The sequence below is a fragment of the Octopus bimaculoides genome, chromosome 20 (assembly GCF_046866305.1).
Source record: "Octopus bimaculoides isolate indiv1 chromosome 20, ASM4686630v1, whole genome shotgun sequence".
In the NCBI taxonomy this organism is placed as follows: domain Eukaryota; kingdom Metazoa; phylum Mollusca; class Cephalopoda; order Octopoda; family Octopodidae; genus Octopus; species Octopus bimaculoides.
In genome coordinates, this window is record NC_142947.1 from 48,213,750 (window position 1) to 48,231,057 (window position 17,308).

The window sequence follows — 17,308 nt, forward strand, 5'->3', positions numbered from 1 at the left end:
AGCCATTTTGGGGTTTCCTGGTATCTGAGCTAGGTAGTAATCAGCCCGTTTCGCTGTCATTCCCAGGGCACCTATGACAATAGGTATTGTTTTCGTCTTCAGATTCCACATTTTGCTAATTTCTATTTCAAGATCTTTATATTTGCTCAGTTTTTGGTAGGTCTTGACAGATACGTTTATATCAATTGGGACAGTCATATCAATGAGGAGGCATGATTTTTGTCTGAAGTCTTTCAGTATGATGTCTGGCCTATTTGCGTCTATCTTTCTGTCAGTTTGAATGGTGAAGTTCCAGAGGAGTGCAATGTGATCATTTTCAAGTACTGGGGGTGGTTTGTGTTCCCACCAGTTTTTATCATGGGGCAAGTCCAGGTTTTTGCATATTACCCAGTGAATATATTGTGCAGCTCTATCATGCCTGTTGAGATACTCTGTAGGCGCAAGCAGACTGCACATGGAGACAACATGATCGATGGTCTCATTTTGTTGTTGGCATATACGACATAATGGGGAGCTGCCGTTCTTTAATATGTTGGCCTGGTAGTTCTTTGTAGGTAGGCATTGATCTTGGGCTGCTATGATAAACCCCTCTGTTTCTGATTTCAATCCAGAGGCCATTAACCATTGGTGGGTAAGGGCTTATTATTATTATTATTATTATTATTATTATTATTATTATTATTATTATTATTATTATTATTATCATCATCATCATCATCATCATCATCATCATCATCGTCATCATCATCATCATCATCATCATCATCATCATCATCATCATCATCATCATCATCATCATCATCAGTAAAAGTTAGGAAATGACTGAAGGGTCAAGAATTTCTTTCATGCCATTCACCAAGTATATTATGTTTATTGTGTTTATTGCAGTGGTGGCCTTCATTCTGTGTCAGATCTTCATCTAATTTTGTGTTTATTCTTTTCAATTCCAGTTTCCATTGAAAAATGTGAAGAAACTAGGTGAAAGACAAGCAAAACTGTTTTCTAAGTAAGTCCCTCGGCTCCTCAGTGTTAAGAGAGCCCTGGTTTTATTTTTGTTATAGAGTTTGACTTAGATTTATCGTATGCCCATCTGATGATAATGAAGATGTTGGTTTCACATGAAAATCTGAGTCATGGCAATCATCTGTTAATATAATTGGTATTAAACTACACACACACACACACACACACACATATAGGTCAAAACAAAAGCAAAGAAAATAAATGCAGTGTTTTCAAATGAAATTCCCCAATGTTGTATTTGTTCTGCACTGAGACACAGGCATTCCCTTATCACTCTAACAGAAATACAAGACCCAGTAATTATTTCCTTAGAAACATTGAGCCAATGCTGCTTTTGTTCAGCAGTTCTGATCTAAACGAACCACATGCAGACATTCCTCCTCCTCCTCTTCAGTTTGTGAAACACTCGACTTGCTTCCTGAGTTTGACGCCTGCCCTTGTTTTCAACTAGTTTCAAGTGGTTGCCACCTTAACAACTGGTCACTTACTCATGCCAGCTATTCCTTGCTATCCATTATCTTATACAACACAATAAATCATATTTTTTATTATATATATATTACCAGGCTTACAAAGAATAAATCTTTTACATTTCGAGCGTACACTCTTCAACAGAGAGGAATGAGAGAAAATAAACTGAGAGGGAATGAAAAGAACTTGTAGATTCCAGTGGTCCAACATGGCATGTGTGTGTATGTGTAAGCACAGACATGGCAGAGTGGTTAAGAAGCTTCTGTCCTAAGCACATGGCCTTGGGTTCAGTTCCACAGTTGGGCACCTTTGGGCAAGTGTCTTCTGCTACAACTCCTGGCTGACCAAAGCCTTGTGAGTGGATTTGATTGGCCAGAAGCAGCACCTCATATATGGTGATGCTTGAAACTAATCAAATATTTATTCTGGTGCTGGTAACAATATATTTCTCTTTTCCTTTATAATACTGTATTTTAAACTGTCTCCATAGCAACCAAATTGTCTCCTGTTAAGTGACACCTTTAACTCTTGCCATTTCTGTGTCTCCCATTTATCCCTGTTCCTCTATTATGCTTATGTCCCTCTCTTGTCTTTAGGATTGATATCCAAGGAAAAACCTTTTTTATTGAATCTAACCTAACTGTGAAGATTAAAGAGAAGAACATTGTGTCACCTTTTGTTTATATTAAGGTAAGAGTTCATTGCCATTGAATCACCTGTGATGTGTGTGTGTGTTTGTTTTATGTGAGGGTTTCCACAGCTGGATGCCTTTCCAACAACCAATCACTAAACTATTAAGTAGAAGTGGAAACCATTGTGACAGCCAGGCAAACTGAGGTTCTGTTTGCTCTAGAATTTATATACAAACTAGCTCTTCAAGATACACGTGTGTGTGTGTGTGTGTGATGTACACCGATTCAGGTGTGGTTGCTTGCTACATAAAAATGTTGGTTTTGGGTTGAGTCTCATTGCATGGCACCTTGAGTAAGTCTGTTACAGCCTTTGGTTGTCCAGTGTCTTGTGAGTAAAATTTGGTTGTTGGAATCGGTATGGAAATCATTAATATCCTGATATATACTTGTGTCTGTGTCCCAAAACACTATTAAACATTTCTTCACTGATAATTGGTGGAATGGAGTATGGAACCATTCTCCATAAACGGATGTGGAGGGGAACAGGTTGGTGAGGGTGGTGGGTAAATGTTGCGGATTTACTGGGCTTAAACTGGTTTAAAGAATGGTGTATTAGCAAGGTGTAATGGTAGGGACATTAGTGAGGGATGGGTGGGAGGGACTGGACAAAGGATGATACATAAAGGGTAGCACATTAGGGAAAGATAAAGAGTGGGACATTAAAGAGGATCAAAACTATTTAAAAAGAATTAGAAAACTAAAAGAATGTAATAATACTGCACATGTACACAGACGCTTTAGTTATTGGAAGAATATTGTATTAGAAGTGTGGGTCGGACAGGTTTGTAAAGTTACATTGATTTCTGTCTTGCTGCTGTCATCTCTCAATTCTGGTCATATAGACAGATATTCTCATAAGAAACAACTCTATTGTTTAGCTCTTCTCTCTCTCTCTAATCATTGTTTCTATTGCAGGGTGTAGAAGAACATATATTTCGTTTAGTTTATACAACAGTCAATGCTTGTTTATCACATATTGCCCAACTGCATCGAGCGTCAACTCTTGACAAAATAGAACAGGCTTCAATGGTGAGTATATTTACTTGACTTTCATGTGTTTTTCATTTCACTACAGACATGCATGCATATATGGACAGATGGACACACACATATACACACACACACACACACACACACATACACACACTCTCTCTCTCACGTTATAATGCTTTATGATTTTCAATACTTCCTCAGCAAGCATTATCAGCCCAACTGGTGTCTCGGCTCAAACCTAGTTTGAAGATCTAAGTCATTGATTTGTTTTCTTCTTTTATCTCTTCCCCTTTTTTTTTCATTTATTTGCCACAGCAGTAACAATGAATTTTATTGAGTCCCAATGAGTAAGTGAGTAAGCCATGAGCTTCCTGTCTTTTTAGTGGTTGCTTGTTCTCCTTGATTTCACCACACACACACACACACACACAAACACACACACACATGAATGTACTTTATTCCAGAGTTTAATGATGTCATATCTTCTTGTGGATCATTAGTCTCACCTGTTTAATTTCTCATTATCTTTCAGATCAATACAATTGTTTTAGCTCGACAATCAAAGATTACATTTGATGCCTCATGGTTTGTATTGCTTTTTAATTCAACCTTAGCATTTTTCTGACAAATTTGGGGAATTTAATGAAATGTTCTGTAGGCTCTGTGCTCTATGCTACACAGTGGAGACCCTGAGAGTTTTAGAATTTGACGAGTGTAGACATGAAAATCATAAGAAGTGTGTGTGTGGGTGTGGATGTAGAGCTTTCTATCTTTTTATTTCAGTCGTTAGACTGCAACCGTTGCAAACCAGTCACTGGTTGTCAAGCAGTGATGGAGCACAAAGACAGACACATATACACACGTACGTACGTACATATGTGTATGTGTGTTCAACTTATGCCAGCTTGGAAAACAGATGTTAAATGATGATGATAATATACAACGTGCTTCTTTCAGTTTCCACCAAATCCATTCACAAAGCTTTGGTTGCCACAAGGCTATAGTAGCAAACACTTGCCTAAGGTGTCATACATAGAGTCTGAACCCTGAAGCATTTAGTGAGGAAGAAACTGCTTACCATATAGCCATGCCTGTGCCACACAGCCACACCTATGTATATATATATAACCTGACTTTGTTCTCCTGAAACCCTCTTTTGAGTGTATACATTTATATTTAACATTTTCCTTGGACCCTCAGCCCCTGCTGGACTGATAGGAGCACTGTTGTGACACATAGAGTGCCTTGGCCATTTTTAATCTTGGCAGAGCTTTTCTCTCTCAAGGACTAAACAACTGATTTCTTTTCTAAAGTCGTTGGTTTTGGGAAGGGCATCGAGCCACAGAAACCATACCAAAACAGACATTGGAGCTTGATGCAGTCCTCTTAACTGTTGGATCAAGCCCTCCAACCCATGCCAGCATAGACATTAAATTATGATGAGAAAGAGAGAATTGATCCCAGTATTTGACTGGTATTTTATTAACCCCTAAAGACAAAGTTAACCTCAGTGGGATTTCAAATCAACCCGGGGAGCCAGAACAGAGACCACAAGGTATCTTATTCAACTTTCTCATGATTCTGCCAACTTGTTATCTTTTATATAAGGCCCACCTGACTGGCTCCTGCAGCTTGGAACTGCAGCTTGGAAGATTTCCATTTCATTTGCCTTTAACTTCCCAGTTGAACACTGGACATTTAAAACTCTTTGTTGCACATGTGTAAATTTACAAACTTTTCCAACCCATGCTAACAATGAAAGAATGATGTAAATTGTTTAATTTTGTAGCCTCGAAGATTTCCACGAGAAACGTTTAATTGAGAAACAAGCTGACCGTATTACCCCACTGGTCACTACACCAGGACGAGTCGTCCTCACTGATGCCAGGCTCTACTTCCAGCCATTTAGTGCCACTGGACCGGTAAGTGGTTTCTTGTCTTGTGACCCCTGAGAAACAGAGCATTATAGTAGTTGTGAGAGGGAAGACAGGAAGAAGACCCAGTATATAGCTTGTATGTAGGGCTCCCTAAATCTGCTGTGCTCCAGTCTGGTCTGATACTAGACTGCATACTTTGCCATATGTAGAGACATGTCATGATCAAATTGTTGCTATTGGATGGCAACACCACCTCACCCACCACCATCCACTTCTCAGTTTTACTGACCTTGACCTGCGGCTGACCTCTCCTATCAACAGTTTAATCTCTGTTAATCTTTGTTATGAAGTCCACTGACTCAAGATTTTCAGTGTGAATCTTACAGTTCTTCCTTTGGAGTTTTATAGGGAGTTTCAATAACTCTATCGAGCAGATAATGATCCAGAAGTTCTATTGTTAAGAAACTCTATCATTATGTTGTATGCCGTTGAAAAAAATGTCTTCAGTGTGGAACCTATTGTCCAAAGACAGAACAAATTATTCCTCTCCCCAACTTGTTTATGGCTCAGACCTCATCACCGAATTCTCCCCAGAGGTTTCAAATCTCAAGTCAGTTCCAGTTTGGAACCATTCTGGGACTTAAACCTTGAAAGTGCAATATTCGATGTCTATTGGCACAGCAGCTACAACAACAATGATGTTACATGGTGTTGGTGGTGGTAGTGGTGATTGGGGGGGGGGGGGTCACTTATGCCTTCCATGGACTTTTCTCTAGCAATGGTGACATTGTTGGAGGTGTTAATGTTGCTCTGGACCAGATACAGTGGAGGGAATTCAGGAAATACTGATTTCTCTCTATATTTATATTCTCCCCTCCTACTGGGCTCTCTAAACATTCTGATAGAATCTTCCATGTGTTAACATGTACCTCCATGCGACAATGTAAACTTTCATTTAATCAAGATATCCTTGGCCTGAAGAAAAGGCTGTGGTGGTATACACCTTGCTTGGATATTTACCACTTCTGAGGTTCCGCTTGCTGTGAAACATATGTAGCTCGGATCTTATCTACTCCATTCCGTAACTCTTGTATATATATATATATATATATATATATATATATATATATATATATATATGTATATATATTATGTGTGTATGTTTATATAATGTATTTGTTTTTTTTTTCTGGTTTCTCAGATGTCATCATTGAAGATCCAACTAAAGCACATCCAGCAGGTAGTGAAAAGAAGGTTTCTGTTACGTCATGTGGTAAATATTGATATTTGTTTTATATCAGACCTTTGTTGAGGCTTACATGGCCATCACAGTCACTATTATGGTCATCATCACTATTAACATCATTACCATCATCATCATCATTTGCATTTTCATCACAACCATCATCACCATCATCACCATCACTCTCTTTATCATCATCAGCATCATCATTATCGCCATTGTCATCATCATCATCAACATCATTACCATGCACTTGCCTGTCAAAAGTATGTCCTGTAGCTGAGTAGTTTCACCATGTGGGAACCATGGGAATATAAATACTTGAATAGCAAATATGGGTGACAGGGAGAGCATCCTCAGGCAGAAGACTACATCAGTGCACTATGCAACAGGATGACTAAAGACAGATAGAAACAGTATAATGCAACAGGATGACTAAAGACAGGTAGAAACAGTATAATGCAACAGGATGACTAAAGACAGGTAGAAACAGTATAATGCAACAGGATGACTAAAGACAGATAGAAACAGTATAATGCAACATGATGACTAAAGACAGGTAGAAACAGTATAATGCAACATGATGACTAAAGACAGGTAGAAACAGTATAATGCAACAGGATGACTAAAGACAGGTAGAAACAGTATAATGCATAAACCCAAACACACACATGCACATACTTAAGATGAAATAAAAATAAATAAATAACAGATAAATAAGTAAATGGATTTTTAGAAACTATATAAAGGGCATGGGTACAAAGAATATAGCAAGTACACCCATACACACACACATTCAAAAAGCACGTGGACATGTGTGCACACATGCACATACACACACACAGATACAGGTGCAGACACATGCACAGATAAGGACACATACTATAGAAAGACAGAATGGACTAAACAGGAGGAGACGCATGGGATGGAAGAATCGCTGAAGAGGTCATAGATGTGTGATGAAAGATAAAATAAGAACAACAATAATAAATGAGTGAAGAACAAATATACAGTGGGTGTGTTTATTTGGCAGAAAAAAATGACCATCTCAAAATATAGCAATATATATATATATATACACACATGTATATACACGGTAATCCCTTGACTGTTGTGAGTGTTACATTCCAAAACTTCCCAAAGAAATAATTAAAATCTAGAAAAATCTAAATCCCTATCCAACGTGGAAACCCACGAAATAAATTTACATTTATTAGATTGAAAAAAACTGCAATGTATCAAGTGTGCGAGAGGTGAAGCACAATATGGCAAGGGATTACTGCGTATGCTTGTGTGTGTGTGTATATATATATCAAAGGATGTGTTTCTTAATGTATCTTTTGATTGTTTCATTTGTAGGGTGTTGAAATTTTGTGTACAGAAAGGGCTTCATTAAAGCACCTATATTTGACCCTTAAAAATCAGTCTGAAAGAGACGAACTTTATGAAAATATTATTTCAAATGCAGGTAGGTTAATTGATTTAATGAAGATGTGCAATTGTAGTGGTGAGATGGGGCAGGTGGTGGTGGTGGTGGGGTTAAAGACATCCCCTCCCCCCCACCAACCTTCAGTTGTTATTGAAATATTGATTCAGTATTGATCGTGTGGTTGTGAAGTGATAGAATTTGATGAAGGAGATGGGGAATATTGAGAGGAGAAAGAATGATGGAGAAACAGAGAATATACTCCATGGTGAGAGTTGCTAGAAATAGCAGCCAAAACACACTGAAATTACATACTATGATCTCAAAAAGGTAGGGAGACATTTGTTATGCTATGAGGGGGAAAGGATTTATTTTTATTGGTTAGTAAAGAGGGAGGGACAGAGCCCATGACCCTTTCCAGGGTATCTGAAACTGGTGGGGGGTAGGGAGGGAGGAAGGTATCGTCAAACAATTGGCTTATTTATATTCAAGGTGTGAAGTGGTGATGTTCAACCAGTGACAGATTAGTCTGCCCCACCAAGGATTTGAACTCAGTAAGGACGAGACCAAATAGCAGAAGGTGTCTGGTCATTGCTAACTTGTGGTCAAAGAGGTCCTGAATGGGAACTAAATGATGATCACAGCCTGTCAGGTTCTGTAGTGGTCTTTGGGGGACTGAGATGGCCCTGTGGATAACATAGCCTACTTGCTTCTAGGTGGTGGGTTCAATTCTACTCTAAAGACTTCATTGTTTCTAAACCCAATTTGATTCAAGATTGATGTTGGTGAGTTATTCCTTTGTGTTCCTTCATTCCTTCAGGTCTTGATATGGAGAGTATGGAACAAGAAAATGTCATTCTAAAATGGCAGACTGGTCTTATATCTAATTACGATTATCTGCTTTACCTGAACAGGTAAGTTCATTCCTCATCACAAATTGAAAACACACATCGATGCTCGAATGACATTATTGTTGTTGTTTTATTAATTGCGGTGTGTTGTTGGAAACTGGGTGTTTGGATTCCCTGTGAAATATATCTGTTAATTCCCCTCCAGGGGTTTCTTTCTCTACAGCTTCATTTCTCATCACAGAACAAATACATGTTTGACACATTCCATCTCAATTCGGGTCTTCATTACTCTCTCCCTCCCTTCTGCTTTTCTTTTTCATTCCCACACCACTCCTCTCACACTCAGCACCTCCACCATCTCTCTCTCTCTCTCTCTCTGTCCCTCTACCTCTCTTTTTAATCTCTCTCTCCCTCTCTCTCTAATATCTCTCCCTAATATGTCTTCTTTTCCTGTATGTCTCTCTTCTCACTCACATCTCTCTATCTCTTCCCTAGGATGGCTGACCGAAGTTTCAATGATCTCACCCAATATCCTGTAATGCCATGGGTCATTGCTGACCATCACAGTTCAAAGTTAGGTGAGTCTTTTGTTAGTTGTTCTTTCAGGTCCACTCCCCACCCATCCCCTTCTCTGTTCTAAGCCATGGAGCCACACACACACACACACACACACACACACACACACACACACACACACACACACTGTTTATAAACACCCTTAACACTGCCCCCCCCCCATTGTTCTGGACTTTTCTGTTGTTTAATCCTTTAACATTCAGATTAAATTGTATTGTGATTCTTATTTATTGACATTGTTTTGAATTAATCCAGGTTTATTTCATAACTTCAAGATTTGGATGATGTGATTGTGTATTTTTAAAACGACATTGTAGGGTAGAAGTGAGAAGCCAGCTCTGGCCAGTTTGACCATAAAATGGGGAGAATATTTTGGCTAGATTTGGCTAGTTTAAATGTTGAAGAGTTAAGATAGGGGAAGGATGACCTTAATTTGATGATGTTTGTTCCACTGTAAATTCTGTTCTTCTTGTTATTTGTTATATTTGTGTTTTAAAGATTTGAACAAAGAATCCACATTTCGAGACCTTGCCAAACCAATTGGGGCACTAAACTCTGAAAGACTTGCAAAACTCAGAGTAAGTTTTTGTTTTTTTTGTTTTCATTAAAATATCTTTTTTATTATTTTGGTTTTATGTTTCTTTTACGTATACCAGGGTGGCTACCTAACTTTACATGCACCAGGGAGGAACGGTGGCACATTCTATTGTATTGGGTACAGTAGAGGCGTCAGGGTAGACTACGATCTGAATATCTCTGTTTCCTCGTCTCCTGCTTGGAACCTTGTAATAAACAATGTTTGTTTACATCAGTGATCTAATTAGTGCTGATTGGATTGTCTCTTATGTGTTTCAGTCGTTATCCAGTCTTGCAGATGTAACTCACCAATATCTTCTATTTTCAGGAAAGATATGATGAAATGGCTGAACCAAAATTCCTCTACGGCTCCCATTACTCAACTCCTTGTTATGTTCTCTTCTACCTCTCCAGAGTTGGTGAGTACACATTTACTCTGTTATTGGTTGTGGCCATGCTGGGGCAAATATAGAGACTTCCCTTTATCTGCTGTTGTTTCAATTATATATGTATAAATGCAGAGGTGCACTCCATGAATAATAGTCACAGCTGGTCAAGTGAAAATGGAACAGGGCAGGGCTGTTGGTGGCACTGTGGGATGTCTGTGGACAAGACGCAAGCTTTGCTTTCCCACTTCATCTATGCTATAAGTACCATGGGTAGGTACAGCACATTTGAATGCTGTGTTTTCTTCTTTCAGCACTGGAATACTCTTTGTGTTTGCATGGAGGACGTTTCGATCAACCGGATCGTATGTTTAACAGGTCAGTTGGCTTTCTTTTTTCTGCCTTTTCCATCACATATTTCATAGATCCTTGTTGACTGAAGCAAGAAATGCTTGACTATTCTGGAACAACAACACTACCCTAGTCTGGAGGTCTTTAATATTGCAATCCTCATCCTCATCCTACTTTCCATGTTGGCAAACGTTAAATAAGTCACCACAATCAAAGTCGGTGCACCTTGAGGTGTGTGCGATCCCCTTGATGGATTGGAGGGCAGCATCAAGTTTGTAAGTTCTATTCCGCAAATTCTATGACTGGCACAACAGGTTTCTTTCGGTTTCCATCTCCCACTTTCGCTCTCAAGAGTGTGATCAACCCTTGGCTGGATTAGAAAACAATGGCCCCAAGGTGCTGTACAGTGGAACTGAACCTGAAACCATGTTGTAGTGAAGTGAACTTCTCACTGCACAGTCATACCGGCTGCTAAATAGGAACAATATTTTAGCCAAACTGCATAACAGAATATTGCATTTGAAGCCGTAGCTTTTTCTCTAATAATTGTGTTTCTGGTCTCAGAGAAAATGAAACAGGAAATTCTAAAGCCACAGACTTGAATCATGCTCCACCCCTCCCCTTTCCTTCGTTTCAATTTTTCACTAAGTGTTTCCTTTCAATGATGAATATAACAAAATAACTGAAATTTACCCACAGCCAGTTCTGTTACGAATGGTACTTCAAACCACTTTGAAAAGTTTTCCTCTCTTGAAAATTATCAGCTTTTCTCAGTAAAAGCATTTAGTGTTTCTACAACACAATATGCTTCTATTGTGAAATGATGGAATTATCATAATTAAACAATAGCAGACATGGTTCTTTTGTGGTTTTACATTATCACATCATCACCAGCATTTAATGTCCGTTTTCCATGTTTGTATGAGTTAGATGGTTTGACAGGGATTGGCAAGGCTGGAAGTAGTACCAGGTTCTATAGTCTGCTTTTGCATGGTTTCTACAGCTGAATGCCCTTCCTAACATCAACCACTTTACAGACTACACTTTTGGAACATCTACCTCCACTGATAATTAGGTCACCCAGGTAATAGAAAATATCTAATACATCTAGGGAGCTTCCAGGGCATTTGAGAAAATCAATTTCCCTTGGATCTAAAGACTTTATGGCCCCTGTGCATTTCCCACACACAAGCACTACTTTCTTTGTTAACCTTCCTATCATTCCACTTCTTGTGTGCCCAGTTTTCACTGGGTATGCTGAATAGAATTTCTACCTACACCTTCCCTACATATCAAACGGGGCCATTTACCTGTAGGATGTAGGGTCCTTTCTGTTTTCTTGCTTACTGTCTTTGCTAAGTTAATTTTAAGGCCCTTTGATTCCAGGTTTTGCCTCCATACCTGGAATTTCTTTTCTAATTCTTACAGATTCTGCTATAAGAACAAGATCATCAACATGTTGTAGTTCTCAGGGGAAGCCAGTCTTAGATTCTTCTCTGGCCTGGAGGATGACGGTGAATTGGAAGTGAATGAAAACTGAGCCCTGGTGAACACCTCCCTCTACACTGACAGCACCCCTGGACATGACCTGTACAGCTTTCACCAGCCATTTGTCTATCGCTAATGTCCCCAGCAACCACCCTGTCAACATGACTAATTAGGAGAAGACTTTCTTTATTAATTCCTTCAGTAAACACACTTCGTTAAGTGGGACCTGGAATCTTATTGTGTAGATCATGGAGTCCACCTTATGTCTGTAACCCCATTAAAATTCAATAAAACAAACAATCAATGTAAATTCTTTGTGTTGTGTGTTGTTTGAAAGGCCTAACCATAAATATTTTTTGTTTGCAGTATTGCTGAGACATGGTACAATTGTCTTCATGGTGCTTCAGACTTTAAAGAATTAATTCCTGAATTTTATGATGGAGATGGTGAATTCTTATGTAACAGACAGGTACAGCAATTTTTCTTTTGCATTTGCTCATTGTCCATTTTTATTCTTTGCTTCTCACTTGGGTGAAGCGTCTCCTGTTTATGTTGGCTGCGAGGGACTATGTTCATACCTGGTGGTGACTGACATTTATTATGGACTATATTTTATTTTTCCATTAATAAAGAGGAAGTGAATGGTAAAGTAATTCCACTGATACAAATAATTACAGAGGCATCAAGCTGTTAGATCAGGTTATGAAAGTTACAGAGAGGGTCATAGCCCAACTAATTAGGGAGCGAATCAATTTAGATGAGATGCAGTTTGGGTTCGTGCCAGGTAAAAGCACTACTGATGCCTTATTTCTAGTGAGACAGTTGCAGGAGAAATACCTAGCTAAGGATAAACCTCTGTACCTGGCTTTCGTTGACATGGAGAAAGCCTTTGACAGGGTCCCCCGATCCCTTATCTGGTGGTCAATGAGGAAACTTGGGATAGAAGAATGGTTAGTGAGAGCTGTGCGAGCCATGTACAGAGATGCTGCCAGTAAGGTGAGGGTTTGAAATGAGTACAGCAATGAATTCCGGGTAGAGGTAGGGGTCCACCAAGGTTCCGTCCTCAGCCCCCTCTTATTTACCATAGTCCTCCAGGCAATCACAGAGGAGTTCAAGACAGGTTGCCCCTGGGAGCTCCTCTATGCTGATGACCTTGCCCTAATTGCGGAGTCACTATCAGAACTAGAGGAGAAGTTTCAGGTGTGGAAGCAAGGTCTAGAATTGAAGGGCCTTAGAGTCAACCTAGCTAAAACCAAAATCCTAATAAGTAGGAAGGTAGATAAAACACAAACCCCTTCAGGTAGATGGCCCTGCTCAGTATGTAGAAAAGGAGTAGGTAGTAACTCTATAAGATGTACCCGGTGCAAGCTATGGACACATAAGAGGTGCAGCAACATCAAAGGCAGGTTAACTAGCAAGTTAGTTTTTGTTTGTGGCAGATGTTCAGGTGCAATAAAGACTGTAAACAAACAGGAAACAACTTCTATCTCATTCCAGGGTGAAAAACTAGAGGCAGTCGATAGCTTCCGCTATCTGGGCGACCAAGTTAGTAGTGGGGGTGGGTGCGCTGAAAGTGTAGCTGCTAGAATAAGAATAGCCTGGGCAAAGTTTAGAGAGCTCTTACCCCTGCTGGCGACAAAGGGACTCTCACTCAGAGTAAAAGGCAGACTGTATGACGCATGCGTACGAACGACCATGCTACATGGCAGTGAAACATGGGCTGTAACTGCTGAGGACATACGTAAGCTCGCAAGGAATGAAGCCAGTATGCTCCGTTGGATGTGTAATGTCAATGTGAATTCCCGTCAGAGTGTAAGTATCTTGAGAGAAAAGCTGAACATTAGAAGCATCAGTTGTGGCGTGCAAGAGAGACGATTGCGCTGGTATGGACATGTGGTGAGAATGGAGGAGGATAGCTGCGTGAAAAAGTGCCACACCCTAACAGTTGAGGGAACCCGTGGAAGAGGTAGGCCCAGGAAGACCTGGGCTGAGGTGGTGAGGCAAGACCTTCGTACATTGGGCCTCACCGAGGCGATGACTACTGACCGAGACCTTTGGAAATGTGCTGTGCGTGAGAAGACCCGGCAAGCCAAGTAAGATCGTTGCCAGTGCCCCTGGACTGGTTCTTGTGCGGGTGGCACATGAGATGCACCATTTTGAGCGTGGCCGTTGCCAGTACCGCCTGACTGGCTCTTGTAGGATTTTCGAGCGAGATCGTTGCCAGTGCCCCTGGACTGGCTTGTGCGGGTGGCACATAAAAGACACCATTTCGAGCGTGGCCGTTTTCGTGCGGGTGACACGTAAAAGCACCCACTACACTCTCTGAGTGGTTGGCGTTAGGAAGGGCATCCAGCTGTAGAAACTCTGCCAAATCAGACTGGAGCCTGGTGTTGCCATCCGGTTTCACCAGTCCTCAGTCAAATCGTCCAACCCATGCTAGCATGGAAAGCGGACGTTAAACGATGATGATGATGATGATGATGATGTATGTGCATGTGTGCATAACATGCATCTATATATAATGAGTCTATTTTGGGGGTTGGGGTGTTTGGTGACTCAGACATTCCAACAATGACCATTCCATCTGATATTCAGGCAATTCCTATCTAGGAGTACATTATCTATTATGTCATTCCCTATTTGTAACAGTTGAAATAATTATTTCTCTGTCATTCTGTTTCACTCTCTTGTAAGTATTCTTCTTCTTCTTCTTCTTTTCACAGAATATCAACTTTGGTGTTCGACAGAATGGAAGAGCAGTCAGTGATGTGGAACTGCCTCCCTGGGCAAATGGTTTCTTCCTGCTTCTAATTATTTCTTTATTCGTTATTTGTGCCTCATTACATTCTACCTAACAATTGAATCTAATTTATTATAATTTATTATAATTCATGCATCAAAGCAACCTATCAGCATCAGAGAAGTACCTGGCAATCTTTCTCACTTTACATTTTGAGATCAAATCCAATCAAGGTTGATTTTGCTTCTCATATCCAGGGGTGGTAGTAGAATAGGTTCCTGTAATAAACTGCAGTTGATTGGATCAACTCTACAATCCACCCCTTATAACTGGTCCTAATCATTATTATATAATCATAATGAATGCAGACATGGCTGTGTTGTTGCAATGATGTGGTTCTAGGTTCAATCCCTCTGCACAGGATACTGGTTAAATCTTTACTGTCACCACCCACATTGACCCTTAATAGTTTGTGAGGGTGATTAGGGAAGTGGAAACTGTGAAAAAACCCATTGTGCACGCATGCATGCACGTGTGTGTGTGTGTGTTTATATAGTGCTGGTGCACTATAAAGCACATATAAAGCACACGTGTTGGTGCTACAAATAAAGCACCCATGCCAGTGCCATATATAAAGTGCTCAAGACCAGAGACTTGGAGCCTGGACAGCTCTCCAGCCTCACCAGCTCCAGTTCAAACCAGCCAAACCATACCAGCATGGAAAACAGACATTAAATGATGATATGGGTGTGTGTGTTTGTCTCCTTGTCCTCACACGACACAAGAAATGTGAGTGTTCCTGTCATATAAGTGGGGTCCCTTGTTTCCGTTCTTCTTTAGAAACACACCTGGCCCCTGGAGAAATATGTTCCCACTTGAAAACTGGTGAGGATCTGTGACAGAAAAGGTGGGGAGCATTTAGATGTAGAAATGCACCTCAGTAAATATTGTTGGGGTTGTGCAAATATGGAAGAGTGAACATTAGAACAATGGTGATGATGAGATTGATAAATTAAGGACCAGTGACACACTTGGGTCAATGTAATTAACTAGCTCCCCACCCCAAAATTTCACACTTTGTGCCTTTAGTAAAAAGGAATATCATTATTATTTGTTGATTTTAGGAAAACTGTATTGAAATAGAATTGCATTGAGATTGTTTTTTTTTTATGGTTTAGGTCCAAAAGATTTCATTGCAAAGATGCGGAGTGCATTGGAGTGTGACTGGGTTTCCCGACATCTTCATCTTTGGATCGATTTGATATTTGGTTATAAACAGGTCGGTTACGAAGCTGAGGCTGCTGATAATGGTAAGTGTTCGATGGTGGTGGTGGTGGTGGTGGGCAACAGGGAGGATTCTTATAAATGCCAACATAGTTGTTTGTAGCAGATGATGATGATGATGAATGTGGTGTTAATGATTATGATAATGATGATGGCAAGGATGAAGATCATGATAATAATTGTAACAATGATGATGATGATGATGAACATTTTAACCCTTTTGTTACCATATTTCTGTTGTTGAGATGCTTTGTGTTTCTTTCATTTAATTTTAGATATGACAAAGAATTTAGTAAAATAACTTCGTTATCATTAATCTAGTGTTAGGAACATAAATTGTTAATGAGGTTTGGTGGAAGATTTTAATCCAGAACTTTTGAAAACCAGACATTTGTACTACAGAGCCAGAACCGTTTTCAACCGAGTTGGTATCAAAAGGGCTAAATTAATTTACCTTTTATTCTTGTAGTCTCTCTCTCCCATAACGTGAATTACCCATCACCACCTCCAAACCTATTCCATAATGTTTTGGTACTTCTCCCATGATTTGAACCCTCTTCTGTCATCTTTGTCTCTCAATACAAATTCTATCTTGCTTTCTTTCTCCACAGTATTTTATTACCTCACCTACGAAGGCTCAGTCAATGTGGAAAAGTGAGTTGTTTTTCTACTTCATATTTTACTGATATCTTTACAGACTGCACTATTAATCACTCATTATTAATCACTCATTATTAATCACTCATTATTAATCACTCATTATTAATCACTCTTCACTTAGCTCTTGGGTGGGTGGGTGTGGGTGTGGTATATATAATGCATGCACACATCATTATATTTGATGTTTTAATCTGCATGTTTTTATTTCTCTCTCTCTGTCTCTCTCTTGTTTTGTCTCCTTCTCTCTCTCTCTCTCTGTCTCTCTCTTGTTCTGTCTCCTTCTCTCTCTCTCTATCTCTCTCTCTCTCTCTCTCTCTCTCTCTAACCCTCATCATTTGTCCTCTTGACCCTTCTTCAGCATCGATGACCTCAATGAAAGAAACAGTTATGAGACACAGATCATGGAATTTGGCCAAACACCAAAACAACTTTTCACTGAGCCCCACCCTCGACGCTACCATATTGATAACCCCTATTCGATGCTGCCGAGCCCTAAAGATGTACGTTTGGCCCCATTTGGTCAAAGGTCAAATGAAGCTGCATCATTTGGAGAAACTTCAAGTGAGTTAACATCATCAGACAATGTTTTTTTTCATCAGGATCTTGTATGAGTGTGTGTGTGTGTGTGTGTGTGTATGTAATTGCCTGTGGTTAACTATGTCTCTGTATAT

At 39.8% G+C, this 17,308-nt stretch overlaps 1 protein-coding gene across 1 annotated transcript in view; it reads left to right on the forward strand.

Annotated features, from left to right (window-relative positions):
- LOC106879877 (protein FAN-like) overlaps positions 1-17,308 on the forward strand; it is a 39,026-nt gene that overhangs the window by 10,210 nt on the left and 11,508 nt on the right. Inside the window, exons 4-20 of the mRNA XM_089338622.1 lie at positions 951-1,006; positions 2,091-2,184; positions 3,102-3,215; positions 3,712-3,764; positions 4,969-5,101; positions 6,258-6,329; positions 7,659-7,767; positions 8,546-8,639; positions 9,072-9,154; positions 9,651-9,730; positions 10,057-10,147; positions 10,429-10,492; positions 12,320-12,422; positions 14,677-14,746; positions 15,872-16,003; positions 16,589-16,631; positions 16,996-17,198. Of these exons, the coding sequence (XP_089194748.1) occupies positions 951-1,006; positions 2,091-2,184; positions 3,102-3,215; positions 3,712-3,764; positions 4,969-5,101; positions 6,258-6,329; positions 7,659-7,767; positions 8,546-8,639; positions 9,072-9,154; positions 9,651-9,730; positions 10,057-10,147; positions 10,429-10,492; positions 12,320-12,422; positions 14,677-14,746; positions 15,872-16,003; positions 16,589-16,631; positions 16,996-17,198 (1,594 nt within the window). The remainder of the gene's footprint in view (positions 1-950; positions 1,007-2,090; positions 2,185-3,101; positions 3,216-3,711; positions 3,765-4,968; positions 5,102-6,257; positions 6,330-7,658; positions 7,768-8,545; positions 8,640-9,071; positions 9,155-9,650; positions 9,731-10,056; positions 10,148-10,428; positions 10,493-12,319; positions 12,423-14,676; positions 14,747-15,871; positions 16,004-16,588; positions 16,632-16,995; positions 17,199-17,308) is intronic.